The sequence below is a fragment of the Monodelphis domestica genome, chromosome 1 (genome assembly GCF_027887165.1).
Source record: "Monodelphis domestica isolate mMonDom1 chromosome 1, mMonDom1.pri, whole genome shotgun sequence".
Classification (NCBI taxonomy): domain Eukaryota; kingdom Metazoa; phylum Chordata; class Mammalia; order Didelphimorphia; family Didelphidae; genus Monodelphis; species Monodelphis domestica.
The window spans coordinates 439,445,711-439,470,111 of record NC_077227.1 but is presented as its reverse complement, the minus strand read 5'-3'; the positions used below and the strand labels follow the sequence as shown (position 1 = coordinate 439,470,111).

At 38.2% G+C, this 24,401-nt stretch overlaps 1 protein-coding gene and 1 long non-coding RNA gene across 2 annotated transcripts in view; one reads left to right on the top strand and one right to left on the bottom strand.

Moving 5' to 3' along the window:
- Positions 1-18,161, top strand: part of VSTM2B (V-set and transmembrane domain containing 2B) — a 52,451-nt gene extending 34,290 nt beyond the window's left edge. The window contains exon 5 of the mRNA XM_056812246.1: positions 17,426-18,161. Coding sequence (XP_056668224.1) covers positions 17,426-17,514 — 89 coding nt within the window. The 3' untranslated portion in view covers positions 17,515-18,161. The remainder of the gene's footprint in view (positions 1-17,425) is intronic.
- LOC103102716 (uncharacterized) overlaps positions 1-22,816 on the bottom strand; it is a 43,640-nt gene extending 20,824 nt beyond the window's left edge. Inside the window, exon 1 of the long non-coding RNA XR_001626621.2 lies at positions 22,641-22,816. This is a non-coding gene — a long non-coding RNA (uncharacterized LOC103102716). The remainder of the gene's footprint in view (positions 1-22,640) is intronic.
- Between the last annotated feature and the right edge of the window lie 1,585 nt (positions 22,817-24,401).

The window sequence follows — 24,401 nt, the reverse complement described above, 5'->3', positions numbered from 1 at the left end:
TGTTGCATTTTTATGAACTAGTAGAAGGAAAAGAATGGAGTGGGGTGGGAGGAAAGAGGCAGAGAAGATCATGTGCCTAACTCGAATACATAAATCCAACTGTGCCCAATTCAGTGTCCTGGGATGCTGTGTTAAGCACACCTAGGCTCATCCTCTGCAAAGCTGTCCACTCTGAAAAGAGAATGGCTTCTAATCATTTGGCCATCTTCCTATATGCTTTTCACCTTTGCTCTCTGGGCCATTTAGCAGCTCCACAATAAAGCAGCCCTAGCAAAGAGATTCCTTCAGCTCAGCAGAAATTCATAGACTGCTGTCTCTCCTTCCATTGCCAAATCCCCCAGTTGCCACTGCTTTAAAGATTCATGCCAGATGGTGGTAAGCAGGCCCTTAGCCTGACTCCTCATCTACACCTCTCTCCTTTCTTTTCTGGTCAATCCTCATTTTAAAAAAAAAAAACAAGAGTTTCCTTTCCCTTTAGCAAATACTGAATATAGCAGGCTAGTCTAAGAAACTGTATTGTAGGAACTCCATATGGTGTTAAAGGCTTCCAAAGTCACTGGATCACAGAATGTCAACATTGTAAAGGACCTCAGAAGCCATCTAGTGCAACCTACTGACAACCACGCATCCATCCATCTCGAAGCAAGATGGGCTGCTCCCTACCTTGGAAGCAGCCCATCTTGCTTCTGGAAAGTCTTAATTATTTAGAAGTTTTTCTTTATTTGAAGTAAAAAAAAAATTTACCTTTCTGCTATACCTAGTCCTGCCTTCTGGGGACCAGCAAAATGAGTCTAGTCCTTCTTCCACATAACAACTGTACCTCCAATTGCTTGAAGAGGACTATACTGCCTTTACCTCTTCTCATCTACTGCCCCTCATCTTCTCCAAATCTACCATTCTCTAAGCATAGTGTATTCAGTCTATCCTAATGTGGCATGATCTCTGGTCCCCTTGCCATCCTGTTCACTTTCCTTTGTACCTTCTCCACCTTATTCATGTCCTTAAAATCTGGTTTCCAGTACTGAGAACAGTATTCTGGATTTGGTCTGAAACAGTACAGGAGAGCACATCAAAGCAATTATCTTTCTCACACAAACTACTGTCTAACCATGCCTCCGCTATCTTGTCCTTCTGATGTTGATTCATTGAACCCAACTGTGAAATTTTACATTTATCCCCCTTTAGTTTAATTGACCTAGCTTTGACTCATCATTCTTGCCTGTCAGCACCTTTTTGGGCTCCAACTCTATCTTTCAGCAGGTTAGCCATCCCTCCCATTTGTGTTCCAGCTGCAAATATGACAGGGCATGCAATGTGTGCTTCTATATAATTCACTGATAAAACATATTGAATACAGGATCCAGGACAGATCCCTGGGGCCATCTGCTACAGATAGTCAACATCAATCCACTTATGACTGCTCTTTGGCTTCCAGTCATTTACCCAATTCTGAGCCCACCTAACTGTCTTCTCTATCATTCCAAAGTTCTCCATCTTGTCCACAAGTATAACGTGGGAGACTTTGTTAAATCCTTTGCTAAGAGCTTTACTTTGTACTTTATTTCCATTCCTCATAGATAACATTCCATTATCCAAATTGAACCTTGAAAAAATGTTGCTTTCAAGTTTCTTTACATTGGCCTTTGTTATTTATGTTAAAGCTATTTAAAATGGCCTCTTTTATCTCACTTTACCTAAAGCCTACAGTCCACCAAAAAAGCCTCTTGAAACCCAAATACATAACAAATGACCCCTACTCTAGGGAAAGCTTGAGAGGTGTCAGCTCTGCTCACTATTGTTCTTATAGTTGTGTCTGACTTTTCATGACCTGATTTTGGGTTTTTTGAGCAAAGATATTGGAAAGTTTGCTATTTCCTTCTCCAGTTCATTTTACAGATAAAGAAAATGAGGCAAATAGGGTTATATGCTTGGCCAAGGACATACAACTAGTGAGTGTCAGAGGCCAGATTTGAACTCGGGTCTTCCTGACTGCAAAAATCCCAGTGTTCTATCTACTGCACCACCTACTTGCCTTCATCCACATATGGATAACCATCCTTGGTTAGCAAATGTTATACAGTCCATTTGAAGTAACACTTCCATTTCTTCCCTTATTTATAGCACTTTATAATGGTAGGAGCAGTAGATTTGGAGTAGGAAGCCCTAGATTCCAGTTCTGTGATCATATTCAAATCATTTAGTTTCCATAGAACTCAGTTTCTTTCCTCCATCAAAATAGGAGAGTTGAACTGAATCATCTTAGGAGTCCCTTCTAGCTCCAATTCTCTTAGCCTATGGAGATTATCCAAAGGCTTTCACTTATATTATCTCATCTAGACTTCTGTGATGGAGTTGGGGAAGAGCTGGTCTTGTTGCCCTAGATATTCAAAGGAAATAGACTTTGAAAAAGGAAGTGACATATTCAAGATCCTACATCAAGTCAGCATCAGAGGTAGGAGGGAGTAAAACTCAGGCTTCCTGCCCTCCATTCCATGACTTTTTACAATGCACCCCTCTACTCACTGTGTTAATTCTACTTGATATAGATTGATACTGTGCATCCCAAGTGAAGACATTTCAGAGGACAATGATGACACCAATATGGCATCCAGTAAGGGATCCCTAAAGTAGGAGGTAAAGAGAAGGGAACCAGGAGCTAGGAGCGGCTGCCTTTTGGAGTTTCTTAAGCAAAGAGTCTTTGCAAGGTTAGACTCTTGTAGCTTTTAGAACAAGAATGCTCTAAAAGCATCTACTCTAAACCCACTTTTTAAAACAGAACAAAACCAAGGTACAGAGAGAAGAAATAAGAGATATAAATATATATGCATATATGTGTAAGTGTATATGTGTAATGAAATAGTGAAATAGTTGCTGTCTTTAATGTATGTAAGACTTACATTCCACTAGGGAAATGGAATGTGTGTGTAGATAAGTGCAAAATACATGCAAAACATCAAAGGGAAAGTGTTGAGAGAGAAAGACAAAGTCAGAAAAAGGAAACAGAGAGAGACAGGAGGGAACAGAGATAGCTATAGACAGAAATAGGAAGCAAAGACAGATGGAAAGGAGAATCAGAGACAAAAAGCAGAAACTGAGAACTTATAACTGTGGGGATCAAGAAAGGTTTCATACACAATGTGATACCTCAGCTGAGCTTTGAAAGATGCTAGATATTTTAAGCAGTGGAGTAAGAAGGGAACAGCTACCTGATAGAGGGGACCACCTAGGCAACAGTTAATTAGAGCATGATGATAATGAGGCTGAGCCACCATTTAATTCTGTTTCATGGCCATAAACTATGCCCCCAACCCAGCCAGGAATATTTCCAATGCATGCCCTTGACTTCTTTGGAGACAGAGTGAGGGAGTTTGGATGACTAACCCAGTACAAATCCAGCTCAACTACGGAAAATAATAATTCAAAAGTGCTTATTCTCCTGACTGTGGGTCAATACTGACCAGGAATATAGGCTCCATTTTATATTCATCAAGAGAAGAAGTTATCATTCTTAGAAGACTTCCTGTTAGAGCTGTTCGAATTCAGATGTTTCTGGGCAGCTTTCAAAGGAATGTTCCCAGTCAGAAACTGCTTCAAGTGTTACATTTTTGTGGACCCAGGTCAGGGCTACAGCTGCCCCAGTTTTCGCCCTTTGGGAGGCTGTTTCGACTTGCAATGGCTTCTGTGTTTTGGCCTGTTTTACCTTGATGGAGATTAAGTGGTAAAGTCAATACTGTTTGAACAGAGGAGGCTGTTCAAATTGTGGTACTTGTTTAATATAATAAAATTAATCAGATAATGTGCCTTCTGAAGACTAATCCTCACTATTCACATAGTCTAATTTTCTAGCTTAATAATGACAAATAAACCTCCTGCACACTCCAGTGTCATCTAAGACCCACTGCAAGAAAGATGAAGTAGTTAAAGTGACAATTAAAATCCAATGAAAACATTTTGAAAGAACATGGTCATATAACAGCACCTGTCCCAACCATTCTGCCATGTTTGATGCTCCAGGAAGTACAAAATGACTCTGGACCCAGTTTTAAGAAAAGCTGAGTAAGGGAGCATCTTTGTTCATCCCTGAAGTTGGAAAAGCCTAATGTAAACAACTCCAGTCAGCTCCCTTCCCCCTACACTTAATCTTCTCTACCTTTCTTTCTCTATCATCATCATCCTCTTCCTTCTTTCTTCTTCTCCCTTCAGTTATTTGTTAAGAAGCAAAATCACTTAATAGTACTAACTAGCATTTTAAAATTTGCAGAGCACTTTCATTTTCATCTGAGCCTCCTAATAATCTTGTGTTAGGTGCTTTTATTATGTCCATTTTACAGATGAGAAAACTGAGGCCAAGAGAAGTAATATGACTTGACTAAAGTTGGAAAGTTAATAGGTGAATGAGGCAAATTTTCAATTCATATTTTTCTGACTCTAGATTCAACACTATCCACTGTGCTACCTAACTACCTAGAAAAGCCACCTACATAGAAAATCATGTTTAGTAGAGATCTAAGGGAACTCAAGATATCTGTGGCTGATGCTCAGCCTAGCTTCAGGAAATAGCATCAATATGATATTAATGATTATGGCACTCTGAGTACCAATACCTGGAAAAGGCAGGTCAGGCCTATGCTTAAGAACATTATTTTGGCAACTGTATGGAAAATTAGATCAAGACCAGGAAAAGTTGTAAGTCTAATTGATCAGTTAAGAATCAATTAGCCTCAGATACTTCCTAGCTGTGTGACCCTGAACAAGTCACTTAACCACTACCAGTGCCTAGCCCTTACTGCTCTTCTGCCTTGGAACCAATACACAATATTGATTCTAAGATGGAAGGCCAGAGTTTGGGTTTTTAAGCCTATTATAATAGGACAGGGGAGAAATGATCAGGGTTAGAACTAGGATGGTGACCAGATGAGTTGAGAGAAAGGGATGAATGTAAAATATGTTATGATGGTAAAATTGAGAAGACTTAGCAATGGATTAGATATGACAGAGGAGGAGCAATGAGGGAGAGTGAAGAAAAGGGTGAATACAAGGTTGCAAACCTAGATGACAAGAAGGATGATATTACCATCAACAGAAACAAGGAAGTCTGGAAAAAGTCTAGAGTTAGTGGGAATCAATCAGCAAATATTTATTAAATGTTACTACAGGTCCAACATTATGCTAGCCACTATAGATATTAAGCAAAAATGAAACAATTTCTGCCCTCAGGGAACTTACATTCTATTAGGGGAAACTCTCTCTCTCTCTCTCTCTCTCTCTCTCTCTATATATATATATATATATATATATATATATATATATATATATATATGCTTATATATATTTATATATATACTTAGAAATAGAAGAATATGAACAATGTAAAGATAAGGTAATTTGGAAACTAGAGGAGTAGCAGCTGAAATAGGTGTTTCTATGAGATAAAAGTAAAAAGGGGTCCATTTTATGCATAGAGGAAAGCCTGGGCAAAGACAGAAGATACAATGTCATATGTGAGGTACAAGTAGGCCAGTTTGGCTGGACCACATGAAGGGGAATGATGTATAATAAATCTGGAAAAATAAACTAGAGCCAGATTGTGAAGAGCTTTAAATGACAAAAAAAAAATGAGTTTGCATTTTTATCCTAGAAGCATTAGAGAATGGCATGGATAAACCTATGCTTTCAAAATATCACTTTGGCAAGTGTTTAGAGGATAGATTGATAGGGGAGAGATTTAAGATAGGGAGTCATCCAATTAGATGGCTGTTGCAATCATCCAGATTGGGTATGGATGCAGGGTAGTGATTGTGTGATTGGAGAGAAGGGAATGGTTTGGAATAATATTGTGGAGGTATAATTGACAAGACGTGACAACTCACTAGATGTGAAATGGTGAGAGGACGTGAATGGAGAATTACTCTAAAGTGAATATGGATGAATGAAAAGATGGTGTTACTCTCAGTAGAAATGGGGAAGTTATAGGGAAGAAATAGGGAAGGTTTAGGGAGAAAGATAATAGATTTTGTTTAGAAATACTGAGTTTGAGATAGGTATGAAATCTCAAATCTGGGGTAAATGTAGCTAGTGTAGCAGGACTAGAGTTCATAGAGAGATTTGGGCTGAAAATACTGATCTGGGAATCATTTACATAGAAATGATCATAGAACCCATGGGAACTCTGAAGATCGTCGAGAGGAATAGAAAGAAAAAAAGAAGAGGCTCTGAGCAGAATGTTGGGGAACACTCAAAGTGAAAAGACAAGTCTTGGAATGTGAGCAAGCAAAGGAGATTAAGAAAGAACTAATAGAAAGATATGAAGAGAATCAGGAGAGAACAGTCTCACAAAGCAATGGAGGAGAGAGTCAACAGTATCAAAAGCTGCACAGAGTTCATGAAGTATAATGTCTGAGAAAAGATCATCAGATTTAATGACACAAAGATCATTGATAACCTTGGAAAGAACCTTTTCAATCTGGTAATAGGGTAGGGAATCAGATATGAGGTTTAAAAGACTGCAGGAAGATGGGCATTGAAGACAACAAACATAAAAAACTATTTCTAGAAGTTTGGCTATAGATGGGAGAAGAGACAATAGAATGCTAGCTTGAGGAGATGATAAGGTTAAGTGAAATTTTGTTTTTGTTTTGCTTTTCTAAGGATGGAGAGACTTTGATATATTTGTAGGCAAAAGGAAGGAAGCCAATGTATGAGGAGAGACTGATAATTTGACCAAAAAAAATGCTTGTCCTTGGTAAGAAGAAAGATTATCTTCAGAATCTGAAGAAAAGGAGAAAAAATGGAGACAAGAGTACATAGAGAAGTATTAAGGGGTTCCACAGGGGAAAGGTATTCATGGTATGTGGCCTCTGTTTCCACAGTAGGGCAGAAAGTAGTAATCTCTGTTGAGGGGAGTAAAAGAGAGAGGGGAAAGGTAGAGATATACTGGAGCCAGTACATCTACTACCAGTTCAGGAAATATTTTGAAATGTTCATTGTGAACAGTTACACTTTGGAAATTGGTGAGTGCTACAAATCATGACTCAACTTGTCATTTTTTTAACTGTCTAGATTTAAGAAAGTCATAGGGGAAATGCTAATAATACAAGTCAAACTTAAAAGCATGTCATGAGTCCTTTCTCTGGAGAGCTGGTTGTTAAATCATTACCAACATACCCCTGGGAATAGGAGACTTGAGGATATCCACTGTCATCAGTGGAGAATAAAAGGATTGTTGTACCATAGTGACAGCTTAATTGAGATTAGCTAACATAAACTCATAGTTGACCTAGTTGGCACAGTTGACTGAGCTTGTCCTGCATCATTCAGCAGCACATGGGTAGGAAGTTAGTAGGGATAAGCTGAAGAAAAGTATTTGTGGGGAACTGTCCAGCTGCTACACACCTCAAGGAGAATATAGCAGGGTGGGTGACTCAAAAAGACATTTGTGCAATCTGGTTCTTCCATTCACCTAAGGAATAAGTGCTAACATGGTAAGGGAACAAGGGATTTAAGGACAGAAGATAATATATATCTTAACTAACACAGTAAGTTGATGATTTTGAAGGGAGGACAGTGTGGCCAGAGTAGGGTTGATAAATTAGGAAAGCAGTGTGTGTTGGAGTGATTGAACAGAGAAGAGTTTTAGGAGAAAGACCCAGGGAGATAAGAAATTATAGTAAGAAGATTGTTGGAAGACTAAGTCATGAAGGTAGTAGAAGAGTTATGGTTGGCTGAGAGAGCTGAGGGGACACATGCACTAAGAAACCAAGGTGTTTTAGAGAATTCCAATTAAAGTAACTAGGTAAGAGGACAAGGTTTTTAGATCTAGCTGAAGACATAGATAATGAATGTTTTGAAAAAAGGTGGACACAACTTAATGACAATCACAAGGAGTAGATGACTGCCCATATCAAAGATCTAGACCAATTGATATATACTGCTAGGGTGGACCTCAAAGGAAGAGTGGCTATTGAGTGATGATGGTGGAGGAAGGGTCTGAAAATGACGGTGAGGAGAACAGAATGTTTTTTCCTCTTACGGGAAATAAAAGAAAGAACATATGGCACCAAAGAGGGTAGTAAAGGAGGCAGTATCTTCTAGAGGAGACCAAGATATCAGGAGGGAAAGAAAATATAGAAAGTGAAGGAGGAATAGGTGTAAGACCAGGAATATTTGTTAACCATATAAGGACCTTCCAGAGGGCACAGCTGGTTAAAGACTCAGCAGAAGTATGGAAAAGATTGTAAGAGTGAGGAATGGTGGTAAGAGAAGGAGGTTTCTGCCTTGACAGCTAGCAACTCTGAAACCCAGGATTTAAGGGAAATGAGTGAGACTTTGCAGATGACATAGTAGTGGAAAATATTTTTTTGACTGTGATTCCCAACCTTAAAACTCATGTAATGATGCAAATCATTCTTGCAAATATCAGGGAATGGGGGTAGGGGGAAGCAATATTGATTTGGGCATCAGTATAAGAAAACACACTGAGATAGATCTCCTAAGGAGCTGACTGAAAATATTCTTCCAATAAATCCACACTATACACAGCAGCTTGTATCCATTACTAGACCCTCCAGTTCCATTAGAGTGGAAGCCCTTTGAGAGCAGGGAATATTGTTACTCTGTGTATTTATCCCCAGTGTTTTGCATGTCACCTGGTACAGAGGAGGTGTTTCATGTGTTTGTTTATTGATTAATTTGATTGATAGGCATTATGGTGAGTATGGAATCATTTCTGATTCTAACTCTTACGATCCTATGAACTCTGGCAATTCTGAATTGCTTCAGTGTTAGAATTCAGATTTCCTTGGAGTGGCTAATCTCCAGCCCCCAGTGCTATTTGAATCTGGCAAAGCTAATGTAAAGCTGTTGTGGGGAACTGTCCAGCGCCCACACACTCCTCCTGTAGTGCTCTGGATGGGTGACTCAGCAAGACATTGCTGCAGCTTTCTTTCATTTTCCTGAGATCTGTGGGTTTACTTATTGAAAGAAGTTTTTAAAGAAGAAGGCACACTATTTCCTCAACAGTTCTGTCTTAGAAAATGTTTCTCTTTAGAAACAAGCACCCCAGAAAATAAATTATTCTTCAGGAAAGGAGGGGGGTGGTTAAGAGTTGAGGTAGAGAAAGAGAGACAGATAGTCTTGGAGTCAGTAAGACCTGGATTCAAATTCCACCTCAAATATTTATCATATGTGTAACCCTGGGCAAGTTTTTAAAATCTGTCTTCTCTTTAAAAGAGGGAATTAGACTCTCAGGTACTTGATCCCAACAAACTCCCTAAAGGAGGAATATTAGTATTCTCATTTTATAAACAAGGAAACAGAGATCCATAAATATTAATTGATTTGCCAAAGGTCAGGTAGAACACAGGCCTCCTGATTCTCAGCCCAAGGTTCCTTCTACTCTACCAAGTAACCTACATAATATTTTTTTAGCTAAAGAATAAGCTATTCATATAAATTTACATAATAACCACCATCACAGTTAATCATTATATAATAATTTCAGATTTGCAAAGTACTCTTCATATATTATCTCACTTGAACCTCACAACAACCCTTGGAGGTAGGCTTTATTATCATCTCTATTTTACAAGTAAGGAAACTGAGAGTTAATTGACTTGCCTAGGGTCACACAGCTAGTAAGTGCCTATTCACTATCTGAACTCAGGTTTTGTCTTCCTATGCTGCCTAGCTGCAAATGAGAATGGAAAATGAATTCTGAAAAGGACTTGGAGGAACTGAAAGATTTGTGATATTTTGATTCCTCTAAATCTAATAAGTATTGAAAATAATTCTTCTAAATGTAAATCACCACAGGTCTGCTTCTTTGGATAGTTGATCAGAGTTAGGGTGTTGTCATCATTAGCTGGGCCACCAAATTCCAAGAGAAAAATGCCTGCTCAAGGGCCACCCTGAATTCATCCCCTGAGGCATTATGTGCCTTGGCCTCATCTCCCATAAGGCAATATCCTTTTAATGCCTTTCATCCCCAATCTGAGCAGATCACAGTATTGGTTAGCTATTTATACCAGGTCTTTTGGAAGTCCTTGAGCATTAAAAAAAAAAATCTCTAAACTGGAATCATTGAGGCTGAAGGTATAATACAAGTAGGCTGCAAATAGTGCTTAAAAGCTCAAGTGAAGGTTCTCCCAGCAGACATGGCCTCCAGCTCCTTCAGTCATTTGAAAGATTACCTTCTCATCTACGGGGACCATTTTTCATTTGTCACAAGAGCTTAAATAAAAATATGCTGTGCACTGCTGGGTAATGCCTTTGTTCTGAATACGAATGCATTTGCCTCTAAAACGCTGTTCACAGAACTTTCCTATTCTCACTACAGGAATAGAAAAGTATACGGCATGGCCTAGGAGAAATAATGAAGGCTCTAGATTTAGAGGGCCCTGGTTCAAATCCAGTCTCTGGTACTTATTACCTTCGTGTCCTTGGACAAGTCATTTAACTTCCATGGTCCTCAGTTTCCTAATCTGTAAAATGAGGAAAGTTGGCATAAATGGCTTCTGAGGCACTTTCTAAGCCTAGATCTACAAGACTGCAAAAAGAAGCCATGAGGCTACAAGAATCGGCTTACTTCTCCTACCCCAACCGTCCCCAGTAAAAAAGTGCTCTAGTGGTTCCATCTTAAGGCCCACAATCATTGTGCTCACCTTAGGTACAGAAAGAACCCTGTGTCCTGAGAGGCTGGCCATCCACCACTTATCTCCCAAGGATAGATCTCCTATGTAAAAAATGGAGATTTTGAACCCTAGACTTCAATCCCTAGAAGTCCTTGGTATTTTCCAGAATTCCCTATAATCTCACCACATTGGTGAGATCACAATTGGTATTTAGCTGGCAGTAATGCCTCCCACGTGCTCTTGCTTCCTTTGCAATGATGTATCAAGTATAGTGGTAAACTAAGCTTGGGGATTTTGAATGGGCTAATCAGCCAGGGGCACGCGATTTTTATTTTGTATCTTTATTCCTTGACTTTTAATGATCCTTAATAAACCTCATAAAATATAGTATTTTTATTATTAGAGATACAAATTAATTTTTACACCTAGGGATATCTCCAAGGACAGGCCTACAGTTTGCTCCAGAAATTCCAACTCTCCCATCTCCTAGGGTTGTAGGTAAACTATAAGTTTTGTTTTGTAAACTGTAAAGTGCTATAGAAATTCAATCCATTATTATTAAAAGGCGTTGAATAACAATAATCCACAACTACACACTCAAGAAGCAGTTAGAAGACTATTAAGCACAGTTATACCAGAAGAAGGTTCAAGAATTAGGATTTTCTTTTTTTCCCCCATCTATTAATTTGTCCCATCCTTGCATCTCCTCAGCAGACATTTGTGAATGGAAATAGAAACATCCAAATAAGGACAAAACTTACCAGCACGTGGCTGAATATTTTTTCCCTTCTAATTGAGGTATTTTGCTACCACATAGGCACAGACATTGCCTTAGGAAGGATGGAGATATACAGAATCATAGAATATTAGACCTGGATGGGGCCATAGAGGTTGGGGGATTTAGAGCACAGATAGACTTTTGGTATGAGTCTCTTCTTTTACAGTGAAGAAAGGGACTCCTCATTTTACATCGAAGTAGGGACCTTAGAGACTAATGCTTTTATATTGCAGTTAAAGAAGCAGCCAGTCTAAGAGCTTCATTTTAAAGATGGGAAATTGAGCCTCCAAGAAGTGAAGCCTTACCCAAGGTCACATAGCTAGTTAGTGGCAGAGTTGGAGTGCTTAAGAATGAGACAATAAACCCAGAAAAGATCTTCTATAAGTAAAGGAATTTGTTCAGCCTAGAGGGGAAACTGAGGTTGCAATTTAATTGTGGCATCAAGTTCAATACAGCATAATCTCCTTGAAAACAGGTGGTCTTTGTCTCCCCAGTACCTACTATAGTGTCTTGCACATCTTCATTTCATTTTGTTTCTGCCCTGTGTTTTGTCTGGATCTGTACATTTATTCATGCAAGGAGTTCCTAGTTTGGAAACTTCCCCCAGGATGAGGACAGGCAACTGATCTGAAGCTTATAGTATTAGTTGCCTGGTGTACTGACAAGTAACTTACTGGGATTAGACAATTAGTATGTGTCAAAAGACAAGATGAACCCAAGTCTTCCCACCTTCATGGTGCGCCTTCTATCCTTTACAATAGGTTACTGCTTACATAGTAGGCATTTAATCAATGTTGAACTGAATGGAATTAAATTGAATTATACTAATATCTTTAGTCTAAGGAATGGACAAGAGTGAATTGTACTCAGTTCTTGGGGTCACACTTTAGGAAAGACATTGATGATCTGGAGAGCCTCCATTGAAAGGCAACCAAGATGGTGAGAGGCCTTGCTCATGTCATATAAGTAGCCATCCAAAGAATCAATGGTGCTTATTATGTCAGAGAGAATACTTGAGGGAATGGCTAAAATTTGATGACTGTCAATAAGTATTTGTTGGGTATTGGTTCCAAGGCAGAAGAGCTACAACTGTGGTTAAGTGACTTGCCCAGGATCACATAGCTCAGAAGTGTCTAAGGTCATATTTGAAGTGAGGTCCTCCGACTCCAGGCCTGGTGCTCTAAACCACCTAGCTAACCTCACCTCCTCTCCTCATTTACCACAATGCTCTAAAAATTTAGTCATATTTTTGTTTATCTTTAGTGTAAGGAACTCCCAGTAGAGACAATTCCTTCTATCAATAAAGAACAACAATTTCTCTGCAATTTACTTTTAGAGACTTAAATCTAGTCTAAGACTAATCAGGGCAGTGAGAGGTTAAGTGAGTTGCCCAAGGTCAAAACCAATTAAATCACAGGTCCAGTCAATATCTGCTTTTGTTTTTAAATCTTCTTCACTTCTGAATATTTCCTTTCCCCCTCCCCGACCTGGAGAGGCATCACTTGTAACCAAAAGTATAAAAAAATAGTCCTCTTTTTTGAGGGTGAGTTCAGCAAAATTAATCCACCCTCCAACTAAGAGTCAGTGTTCCATGCTCATCGTCACTCACCCTCCCTTTGCAAAGAAGAGAAGCACTCTTCTCTTCTTTGGGGCTAAGCTGGCCATTATAATTAAATGTCATTCAGTTTTCAAGCTCAGTGGCTTGTTTTGGTTTGGGGAGGGGTGTTGCTTTTTTTTCCCACTGCATCACTGGCACTGAATGCAATTTTAGCTTGTGGCAGGCTCAGCTTCAGCCTCAGCCTTTTAAGGGAAGTGGTGAATCCACATTGATTGAAGCATTTAAAAATAGATTCAGCCAAGCATTAGGAGCTCCACTGGAAAGAACAACCCTGTACTGACAGCAGGATGCACTAGGTAGCTGAAGCTCATTTCCATCTTTTACATCTGGTCCTGAGATGTTGATGGGAGTGCTTCTCTCCTAGTGGCTTTGGGCCTCCAGCTAAGAGTGGGCTGAGGAAGAATCCCCCCAACAACACAGCTGCACCAAACTATATAGTAAGAGTGTGTTCCTGAGAACTTGCATGCAAAGTGAATTGTTATAAATCAAATTGAATTTCAAATGCACTAGGGAAGCTGCAAATAAATAATAGCAAGGTTCTATGTTTCTTTGGCTTTAAACTTGATGAAGCCTTTTCACACAGAGTTTCTCATTTCATTCCCTTAGCCCCAATAACTTTGGGGGTTGGGTGAGGCAAAGTTTATCCCCAGTTGGAGAAACTGAGACACAGGAATAGCAAATGCCTGGCTGAAGATCATATGATGAAGTTGTAGCAAAGTTGAGTCTTGAACTTGGGGCTCTGGAGCTTAGCTCAGTGCTGTTTCTACTACCACATGCCATACTATGAGAAATTTGAAGGGACTCCAATAAAGTCAAGAATGTTTGTAAAACAAATAGCCTTTCCCTTAATTTATCTGCTTTACAATTTAGATTTATTTTGCTTCCCTAAAATCATAACCCATTCCTGTTGGCTTAACTGGAGGGTACTGGTCTGGATAATAGCCAGTCATATTCGGCCCTCTCCCTATGACCAGCAGTGATGAAGAAGCAAGGTTAGGACTGTAGCATTTCCCCAAGAGCCTCTATGGAAGAATTTCAATAGCTCCACTGGAGGTAGCTGTAGGCCTGCAAGCAAAAAGACCTAAATCCAAATCCTTTCTTAGTTAATTACCAGCTCAGTGTTTCTGGGCAAGTCACTTATGCTCAGTTTCCTCACCTGTAAAATGAAGATATTAACATCTACTTCCCAAGTTGTTGTAAGGATCAAGGAACACATGTAAAGTGTTTTACAAAATTTAAAGTACATTTTAAATGCTAGTTATTAAATAGTAGGAGTCACTGAGAAGACACAGCAGATAGATTTCTGGGCTTGGAATCAAGAAGACTAAATCCTGTCTCAGACATTTAGCTTCCTTTTCTGTAAATTGAAGATGATACCTACTTCTCAGAGTTGTTAGGATCAAAAGAGATTGTGTGTGTGTGTGTGTGTATGTGCACGCATGTGTAGTTTATTACAAACCTTAGTCCTAGCTTTAAAATTTTTTTATTAATTATCATTATCATACCTCTAGCTTTTCCATCGCCTTCCAGATTATCTTCTGATTACTTAGTTACAACACCTTCGAGTGAGAAAAGAAAGACTGAAGCTTTGCTTTCCTTCACCCAGAAGGTGGAGAGAATATCATTTCTCAGCACTAAATAACACTAGCCAAGAAATCTAAAGACTCCAGGGCCAATCTCAGCTCTGCCAATAACTGTGTGACATAGGCTAAGACTCTCCTACCAATACTTATCTCCTCATTTATAAAATGGATCTCATAATCCCTGCCCACCTCATAGAACTATTGTGAGGATCAAATGAGATAACGGATATTAAAGGCATTTTGAAAAGTTAAAGAGCCATAAAAATGTGAAAGATTGTTTCCTGGAAGTACAATTTTCCATAACTTAGACATCATCTCTTGATGCTTCTTTATCTTCAGAATATGAAGGAAAGAAAAAGAAAAAAAACCCTCACATATCTCTTTTATTTATCAGTTCCTTGGAGAATGGGTTTAATTTTTTTGACTTGGAATCTCTATCAACTAGTAGAGTGCCTAGTACATAGAAGGTGCTTAATAAATACTTGTTAATAGATTAAACATAAGCTCCTTGAGGGCAAAGACTAGCCTATTTTCTAATTGTATCCCCAGTGGTTAACATAATACTTTGTACATAGTAAATGCTGCATAAGTGGTTTTCTCATTTATTCATTCATTGGTTATTAGTTTTTAAAAAACAAAAACTTAAAACAGGGAGCAGCTAGGTGGCTCAGGGGATTGAGAGCCAGGTCTAAAGATGGTCCTGGGTTTAAATCTGAACTCAGATACTCCCTCCTGGGAAAGTCACTGTTAACATCCATTGCCTAGCCCTTACCACTCTTCTTCCTTGGAACCAATACAAAGTATTGATTCTAAGACAAAAGGTAAGGGTTAAAAAAAACCCTTAAAACATCTTTCAGATACATTCATCTTACATCCATCGCCCTTTAAACTGTAACAACCTTGAAGGAAGAGACCATGTAGTTCATTTTTTCTGTTTACACATATACAAGTTAAGCAGGTATGGGAAGTGGGACCCAGTGCTGGAAAATGGATGGTTATCCCAAAAATGGCTGACCTTCAGTTTTCTTTGTTTTGTTTTTTAACTTGGAAAGAATGAAAGAAAAAGTGATTTGGGAATAAGAATTGTATCTAGAAGGCCAATCAATAAGCATTTACTGAATAGCCACTATGCTCTTGGGATAAGAAATGACTCTGATCCTCAAGGAGCTTACAATATTGTTAGGGAGACAAGACGGACACAGGTGATTCAACCAAGAATAATATAAGAGTAAAATTAAGCACCAAAATGAATATTACAAATTAAAGAGAGAAGGGAGAGATCAATAGAGGCCAGAATGGTGAGGCAGGGCTTCATGGAGGAGATGGAACTTGTGTTCAATCTTAATGAATAGGTAATATTTATAAAGGATGAGAAGGGAAGTAAAGCAATGGGAGCCTGTGGGCTATCAAGAAAAGAGCACTGGACTTGCCAACCTCAATAAACCAAAATGTTTCCCTATTGCCTCCAGAATCAAATATAAACTCTTCTGTTTGGCAATGAAAACTCTTCATGATTGACCCCTTCCTATCTCTCCAGCCTTCTAATATCTTGCTCCTCTCCATGTACACACTAGCCTCAAACACTACTCTCCCATACCCATGGCCTTCAGATCATCTGTTTCCTGTGTCTGGAATGCTTTTCCCCCTTTTATCCAAGTCCTAGTTTCCCTTCAAGACTCATCAAGTGCCATCTTGCGTTCCTGATCCCCCCCAACTGCTAACATCTTTCCCTTTCAGATTACCTTTCTATAATCTCTATATTGTACATACCTAGATATTGATGCATTGGATTCTCCATTAGAATTTATACTCTAGAGAACAGAGAACTTTTTTTCACCTTTCTTTGTAGCTCCAAGTGTTTAGCAGAGTGCTTGGCACATAGTGCTGAATAAATGCTTATTGACTGACTGGCAGCTGGACTTATGAGTTGTGTGAGTTTAGGCAAATCATTTAATCCTCCTAAGACTCAATTCATAGGATCATTGATTGAAAACCTGAAGGGACCTCAGAGGCATTCCAGTCCAACTGCCATCATTTTATTGATGATAAAACTGATGAGAGGAAATGACTTCATACAGATAGCAAGGGACAAAGCTGGGATTTGAGCCCAGGTTCTCAGACTCTAAATCCAGGACTCTTTTTTTACCACCTGATAAAATACAAATACTAATAATTTCACCATCAATTTCCCAGAGGTACCATGAGGAACATGCCTTATAAACAAAAGCTATATTTATAATGTGAATATACATATATATTCACATCATATATAATGTGAATTACATTAGTCACTAAATTAGGCTTGTCCTTCTTTTCTTTGCGGAAGTGGGAGACAATGAGTGTGAAATAGTGTCTGTGTTGGTTATGGCGTTAAGTTTTGCTGTACATTTTTTTATTTTCTTTTTTTTATTCTGATTATTTATAAGGGCTGGTTTGATAACAGGGGAAAGAGGAAAAATGTGTGAGTTCCTTGCAGGCAAAAACATCCCTCCTTTTGTATCTTCAGCACTTAGTATAGTGCCGGGCACATAGAAAATGCTTAATACATATTTATTGACTGATTGAGTGAAATATAAAAAGATATATTTTTAGTTTCTGTAATTTTTAAATGTAAAAACAAAATTAAAAATAAGCTCGTGACCTCATGCTCAGTACGCTTGTTCAAGCTAAACCCCTAATGTTACTGCTCTAAATGATGGGAGATTTGCCCCTGATGGCATAAGTCCCCTTTAACCTACTTCCATTTCCACATCTGCATGGCATGAGTAGCTTCATTCTGGAATAAAGCATTAACTTTGCTCATTTCTCTCTTTTGTAGGTACAGGACCTATTTATGCTACAGACCCACTCCTATACATGTTCCTGTTAGCACTGCATAAGCTCATACACTTGTTAGTAAACCACTGATGGACCTCGTTATCCAATACTCCTCAGCCAAACACAAATGAACTTATTTCAATCCTTGGTAAGAACTTCAGTATCCCACAGACAGACAGAGAAAGACTGAGAGAAGCATGAAAAATTCTACATGGAAAAAAATCATATTTTTGGGGAAGTTACACAAAGTAGACCACCTAAAATAAACACATCTAGTTTCCAAATAAGATGATGTGTAAGCCTGCTCTATGCATGGCTTCAATGATTTCTCTACTTCAATGTCATTTTCTTTTCTAAACTCTTCCTCCAATTCTTCATTTTGCACGAACTGTTGAACAGTTATCTTTATGACAATATGTAAAAATGTGGGGTCCAAGCCTTTCGGATGAAGGGGACTATTTTTAGTAGATGATTGTGTTTTGTTTTAGGTTTTGGTTTTGGTTTTGGGTTTTATTTTTTGGATTTCCCTTTTCTGTTGAGATTTTTCTTTTTGGATTCAAGTAAATTATTTCTTTGGAGACATTTTGATTTTAAAAAGGCACATCTTATCATAATTAATATTCACTGTCAATAATATTTATTTTTAAATAAAGATTGGAAACAAGGTAAGACATTTGTTTATAAACGGTATTGTATATTGCTGAATAACAGTTGAATAAAAAAAACCTTTGAAATAACATTTCTACAGCAATGTATGCATTTTCAAAGCTCTTCACCACTACAGGTCAGAATCCCCTACCAGGTAGAATCTATATGTAAACTCCTTCTCTCCTTGAAGCTGTGCGCATAGGGCTCAGGCCAGGAGCAAGATGAAGCCATGAGTAGCCATTTGCACATAAGAAGGCCCTCCTAGGGTTTGTCTATGCTGCAAAAAAGGAGTGCAAATGAGCACAAATCATGGGTCCAAAGAAAATGGGACTCCTGAGAAGACTAATGCAAATTAAGAACAAACTCCTCCCTCCTATATTTAAACAAATTGATTTTTAGCCCCACTTAGGTATACTTTGCAAATTTGATTCATAGCTTCTGTTTGCTTTTCTCTTGACTCAGAATAGAAATGTGAAAAACTGGTCTGGCTAATTCTATACCTATACTCTCTATGGATCTGGAGTTAAAACTTTCAAGTATTCAAAATTCTTGAAATAAATAAGTTTTAGGAGTATTAAATTTTCCATTGAACAAAGCCTGGATTTTAAAAATTGTACATTATGAAGCCAATTATTATTCACATTACAAAAAGATCTACTGTGGGTTTCTTTAAATCTTCAAACCTTCTGGTACATTTAAACTTTAGTTAGATATTTGTGTACCTATTATTTAAACAGAGATACATCTGTATTGCAGTAACTGGGAAGGGAAAGAGAAGGCAAAAATGGGTTAGAAGTATATGAAGAAAACAAGAGATACTCAGAAAGCTACCAATGAAGTAAGGTGCCTGTAAACATGCTCCCCATTTCTGGTTGATAGATGATTAAGTTATTTCACATTTCATCCATATTGATTAGGAACAGCCTAGCTGTAAATTTAATCATCCTGTCTTATAGATAAAGTGAATCTATCCAGAAGGATCTTTTTTGATAGTTAACTTGATACTGCAGTGGGGCACTGTCATGTTAAATAGCTGGCCACTGTGCTTGAAAAGAATAAGGCCAAGTACAGGTGCTGAGTTAAATATAGACACTGTGGGCACCATGAACAACAAAACTCGAAAACCCGAGAACGGTAATGCAATTTCTCCATTACAATTATTGCCAGGCTCTTCATTACAACAGCAATAGTTTGGCTTCTTTCCCCTCAGAAATGCTGGCAAAGTGCAAATACCAAAGATGTATGAGTTTAGTTAGCTGGAGAGAGAAGATGGTGCTCTGGCTTGGAAGAGTTTTCATGTTTACCATTTAAGCCAAGGTTGGATTTCCAGCTTTGCACAGTGAAGTGTCACAAGAGGGAGCACTGTGCAGAAGATGTAGAAATGCACCAGCTGAGCTTGATCCCAGGAGATGTTTAAACATCTTTCTCAAGTTCCCTTGAGGAAGGGTGTTGTGAGCAACTTTCAGGAGTAAGGTCCTAACGTTAAGGAACTCCATAGCCTGCCGTCTGTTCCAAGGATGCAGACTCAGTGGCAGAATGAAAATATTGGATCATTATAAGAAGGTAACTTATGCTAATGACTGGACTGCTGGTTGTTATTGGAATCATTTATCCACAATACCCTGGGAACATATGGAAACATGTCCATCACACCTGTTAGAGCTGGAGACCTGCTGAGTCATATCCCGACCTGCAGGAGAAATGAAACTTGTCTTCTTTTCATTTCCATATGCAAAGACAGATCAAGGCCTGACTGTTCTCTTCATGGTCCCTCTTTTCAACAGCACAAGTAACTAAGGGGATAGCACAAGACTTAAAAGGACTGCTCCAGATTCAGAAAGAATAAATTACCAACAACTCTCAGATCCATGAGGAAATAAGAGCTATGGAAATTGACTTTCTTTTGGAATGTTTCCTACAGTTTTAGAGTGGGAGTGGAAGGGGCATGTGGAAAGGTATGCTACTATTTGTACTACTAAAACTATCTTCAATTAAATTCAACAGATCTTTCCTTAGTGCCTTTTCTGTGTCTAGATCCCCAGCTAAGTGACGCAAATAATAAAAAAGAAGATAATGTCTGTGTTCTTGGGAGCCTTACAGTATCATTGGGAAGACAATACACAAACCTGCAGGACAAGATAACAAGATTATAAATATGGTAGTGTTTGAGTACATGTCAAAATACAACCTATACAAATATTGAAGAGAAAGAGACTGAAGTGATTAAGAAAGGCATGGATAGTGATGGACTTCAGTTGGGCCTTAAAGGATAAACAGAACTTAGGGAAGCAAAGAAGTAGAGTTGACCATCTATTTTGCCCAGTGGACAGTTAAAATTTTAAAGAGTACAGTGAATTCTTTTGAGAAAAATAAATTCCTCTAAAAATGCAGAATAAAGAATAAAAATAGCTTTAAGGACTTCAAGTTGCCAATGTAAAGATAAAAACATGAAAAATGTTGCTTGTAAATGAAGATCTGGTTAACAGTTCAGTATTGGACAGATGAGGCATTGATATTAAAACTAACAAAAATTAAAACCCAATGGTGCCCTTTGATGAACTAGAAATGTAATATTTAGTCTGAAGACTTCGGAAGGACATAATTTCTGGTTTCAATTATTTGGAGAATTGTCATATAGAAGAGAGATTAGACTTGTTTAGTTTGTCTCCATGGGGAAAAACCAGCAACAATAGGTTGAGTTACATAAGCAGATTTCAGCTTAATATATGAAGAAATCTCTAATAATTAAAGTTATCCCAAAATGGAAAGAGCTGCTTATGAGGCAGTGAGTTCCCTATCAGTAGAATCTTTAAGTAGAAATTAAATGACCACTCATTAAGGATATTATAAAATGGAATTCTGTTCATGTTGGAACAAATGACTTTTTATGTTTGATCCGGCTTTGAAATTCTGTGGTTATAGTATGGATAGTAGGACTGAACAAGGCATATTCTGGAGACAGTAGGGTTGTCAAAAATTTGATTGTGAGGTAGGAGAGGAGTTTGAAAGGCAAGGGTCTCAAACTTTTGGTACAGAGTCCTACAACTGCCATTATAGATAACATCTGAAAGCACTCGTTTTACAATTTGTCTAGTGTCCTTGAGCTGAGTAGCTAGTGTTTCCAGTCCATGGCCTTGGTGGAGAAGGACCTCTCACTCAGACTTTGACAAAAAATAATCATATTCATCAAGAACAGCATCCTAAATTCTGGCTAATAAATGATGAGTTCCTGCCTGTGTTCAAAAGAAGGAGTCAGTCTGCCTAGATATTCTAATATAGTACTTCCTCAGAATAAATAACATTTTATATTTACATCGTGCTCTGTGGTCAAAAAAAGTCCTTTTCAGATATTATTTCAGGAGCATCTCACAATTGTGTTATATGGCAAGTAGCATAAGTATTATAATACCCATTATGTAGAAGAAGCATTAGAATGCCTGTTATATAGAGGTTAAGAGAAGTTGTGAGTAAGCTAGTAAGCCACCCAGTGGCAGTCACTGGAGCCCAGGACTTCTGAGCCTAAGTATAGTCAGCTTTCTGCTCTAGCACAAAGTAATTAACTCCCATTTAGAAGGTGCCTAAATGCTTGCCAATCACTTCCTTTTTATGCTTGATAGCCTGGCCAAGATCTGTGATCAGCATTTCATATATATATATATATATATATATATATATATATATATTAGATAATTTTCTATAATTATATTAGATGCTTTCTCCCAATATGACACCATGCAGATACAGAGCACCAGAGGAAGGACTTGGCCATTCATTTCTCCATCAGATAGATTTTGCTTTGCATCCAGGGACACAGGTCTTATTGGGACCTTTGGGACCTTGGGCCTGCCTAATGATCTGGTCTTCTCACAATCTTTACTGAAGCTTTTCTACCTTTGTATCCTGAGAAAAAGCATCTTATTCTTCAGGGGACAAGGATGAGGCTCCTTTTAGCAGTACCTCAGCCCTGGGACTTGGGCCCTGTAAGGTTCTGGCCAAATTTCTAACATCCTGAAATAAATAAATAAATTTCTTAAGAAACAACATCACATCTGAGGCCTATAAAGACCATATAAATTGAGTATATATTTAACTGATATTTAAACAGAATCCAAAGAGTGGGGTCAGGAAGTAGAGAATGGATTTGTAATTTCATTGGCATAGGGGACTCCCAGGTTAGAAAACTCCCTCTTACCAAAAACAAACAAACAAAAAAACAACAACAAAAAAAACAATGCAAGTCAGAACTTTTCTGCAACTTAAAATCTTAAAATGGTGTTCAGGAGTGTAAAATCTAATCGAATAAAATCAAATCTTGGAATTCATCTATAGCATTGAGAGGTAAAGCGAATTGTCCAGGATCACAGATCCAGTATGTGTTAGAGATGAGACTTAAATTGAGTTCTTCCTAGCTTTGAAGCGAACTCTCCATCCAGTAGGACCCTCAAATATATAGATATTTTGTGTCTTATACTTTACCTTTAGGAAGGAGGCAGACTAAAAAAAAGTTCATATCAAATAGTCAGTAAGATAAAAATTAAAAAATATACATATATCCAAACCCAAACAACCTTCCAAGGATGCCCTGGATCCATGTCAGATCAGCTCAGTCTCCCATATCTGGCTATAGAACAAGACAATGAGAACTGATGTTTAGAATTAAGCACCTGAGGCTCTGTGAGATCTTCCATTGACAAATACAGATTCCATCATTATCAATAGAATACATACTGCAGGGAGGGGGGGGGTATAAAGGGACCAGACCTATGATTTCATGGGTACAGAAAACTCTTGATGAGAACATGTCTTTATCAGAGTAAATCTGTATTTACTCTGCAACATCCAGTATCAGAGACTCAGCTAAGGTCATTTTGGGGCAGATGGGTAGGAGACATAAAAAGCCAGAAAGAAAGTCTGGACTCAGATCCTAGATATGTAAATCATCCTCTACCTATGAGACTTTAAAACTGGACTTTAGAACAGGATCAGAAAGCAACATTTCAGGAAAGATGGTCCAAAATGCCTCCAAGAAATAGAGTTAAGGTTAACTAAAATCTACTCATTCCTTGGACATCCCAGTTAAATTGGATTTATCCATATCATGGGCCCTACTTAAAACTAAAGAAAAGCACTGCCAATAAGTTATATTAGATGGCAAATATCTTAAGTTTTCTTTATTCTCTTCCTCAGAAAGGGCTGGCTTTTTACAATTTACTATATATAAATAGAATTCTTGAATGTTTTCTTTCCTTTAGAGTAATGTGTACATTTTATATATATATATATACACATACACACACACACACACACACACACACATATATATATATACCACAGACTACCTACCTTTCTGTAACTCCCAGACACCTATATCTACTGTACAGATTTAAATTCCAATTCATTCATAAAACTTGTTAAGTAGAATAATGGTTCCCAAATTTCAAAAGTTCCCCATTCCTTGCTAATCAACTTTTCCTTATATCTTATAGGCTTTAATCCCATTTTATTTGGAGATTTGTCTTTTCCTCCAGATTCTAAAGAATTGATGCTTTTAACTAGGACAAGCCCAAGTAACTTTAGTTTTTGGAACTGTTAATTCACTAAAACTAGAACATCAGTTTTAAAAAGGAACCTCTCCTTTATCAGCAAAAACTGGTCCACTGGGTTTGATGGATTGTCTTCAGAAGCTGTCAAATGCTTCTGGACCGGAGGTGGGGGCAGGAAGCAATAAGGAAAGAAGGCTGTCTACTCAATGGCAAAAGGATTAGCAGCATTGCGGTTTGGGGCATGCCAGGCCTTCAGAAAGCACAAAGATTACAAATGTACAAATAATTAATTCAAATCGATACAGCGAGTGTTTCAGACTGAGAGACATTCAATTACATTGTTCAAAGGAAAGATGCTGATCGTCAGTGAGCCTGCTCCATGCTGCAAATCATGGAGCATTTTTAATTTGTGCAGCAGGGATGTTAATCTTTTGCAGTGGAACGTGGTCCTTAGAGACACCATAAATATGTGTGCATGGTTGGTGGCTCACTGTCACCCCAGGGGACTCAATTCAAACTCCACTCAGTTTTCCTGCTAGTCTTTTAATGTCAGTTTCTCAGGCACTGAAGCCAACCAAACAGCAAGAAAATGCTTTCTATTAAAATATCTGTGTGTACATGTATGCATGTGTGTGTCTGCGTGTGTGTGTATATATTTCAAAGGTCACGAGCCCCCAGACCCACAGATGGCCTTTTGCTTCTTGACTGCATCTAAGTCAATACAGGTGTCCCTTCCTGCAAACAAGCCCAATCTAGGAAAATCCATATTTACAAAACAGATAAATT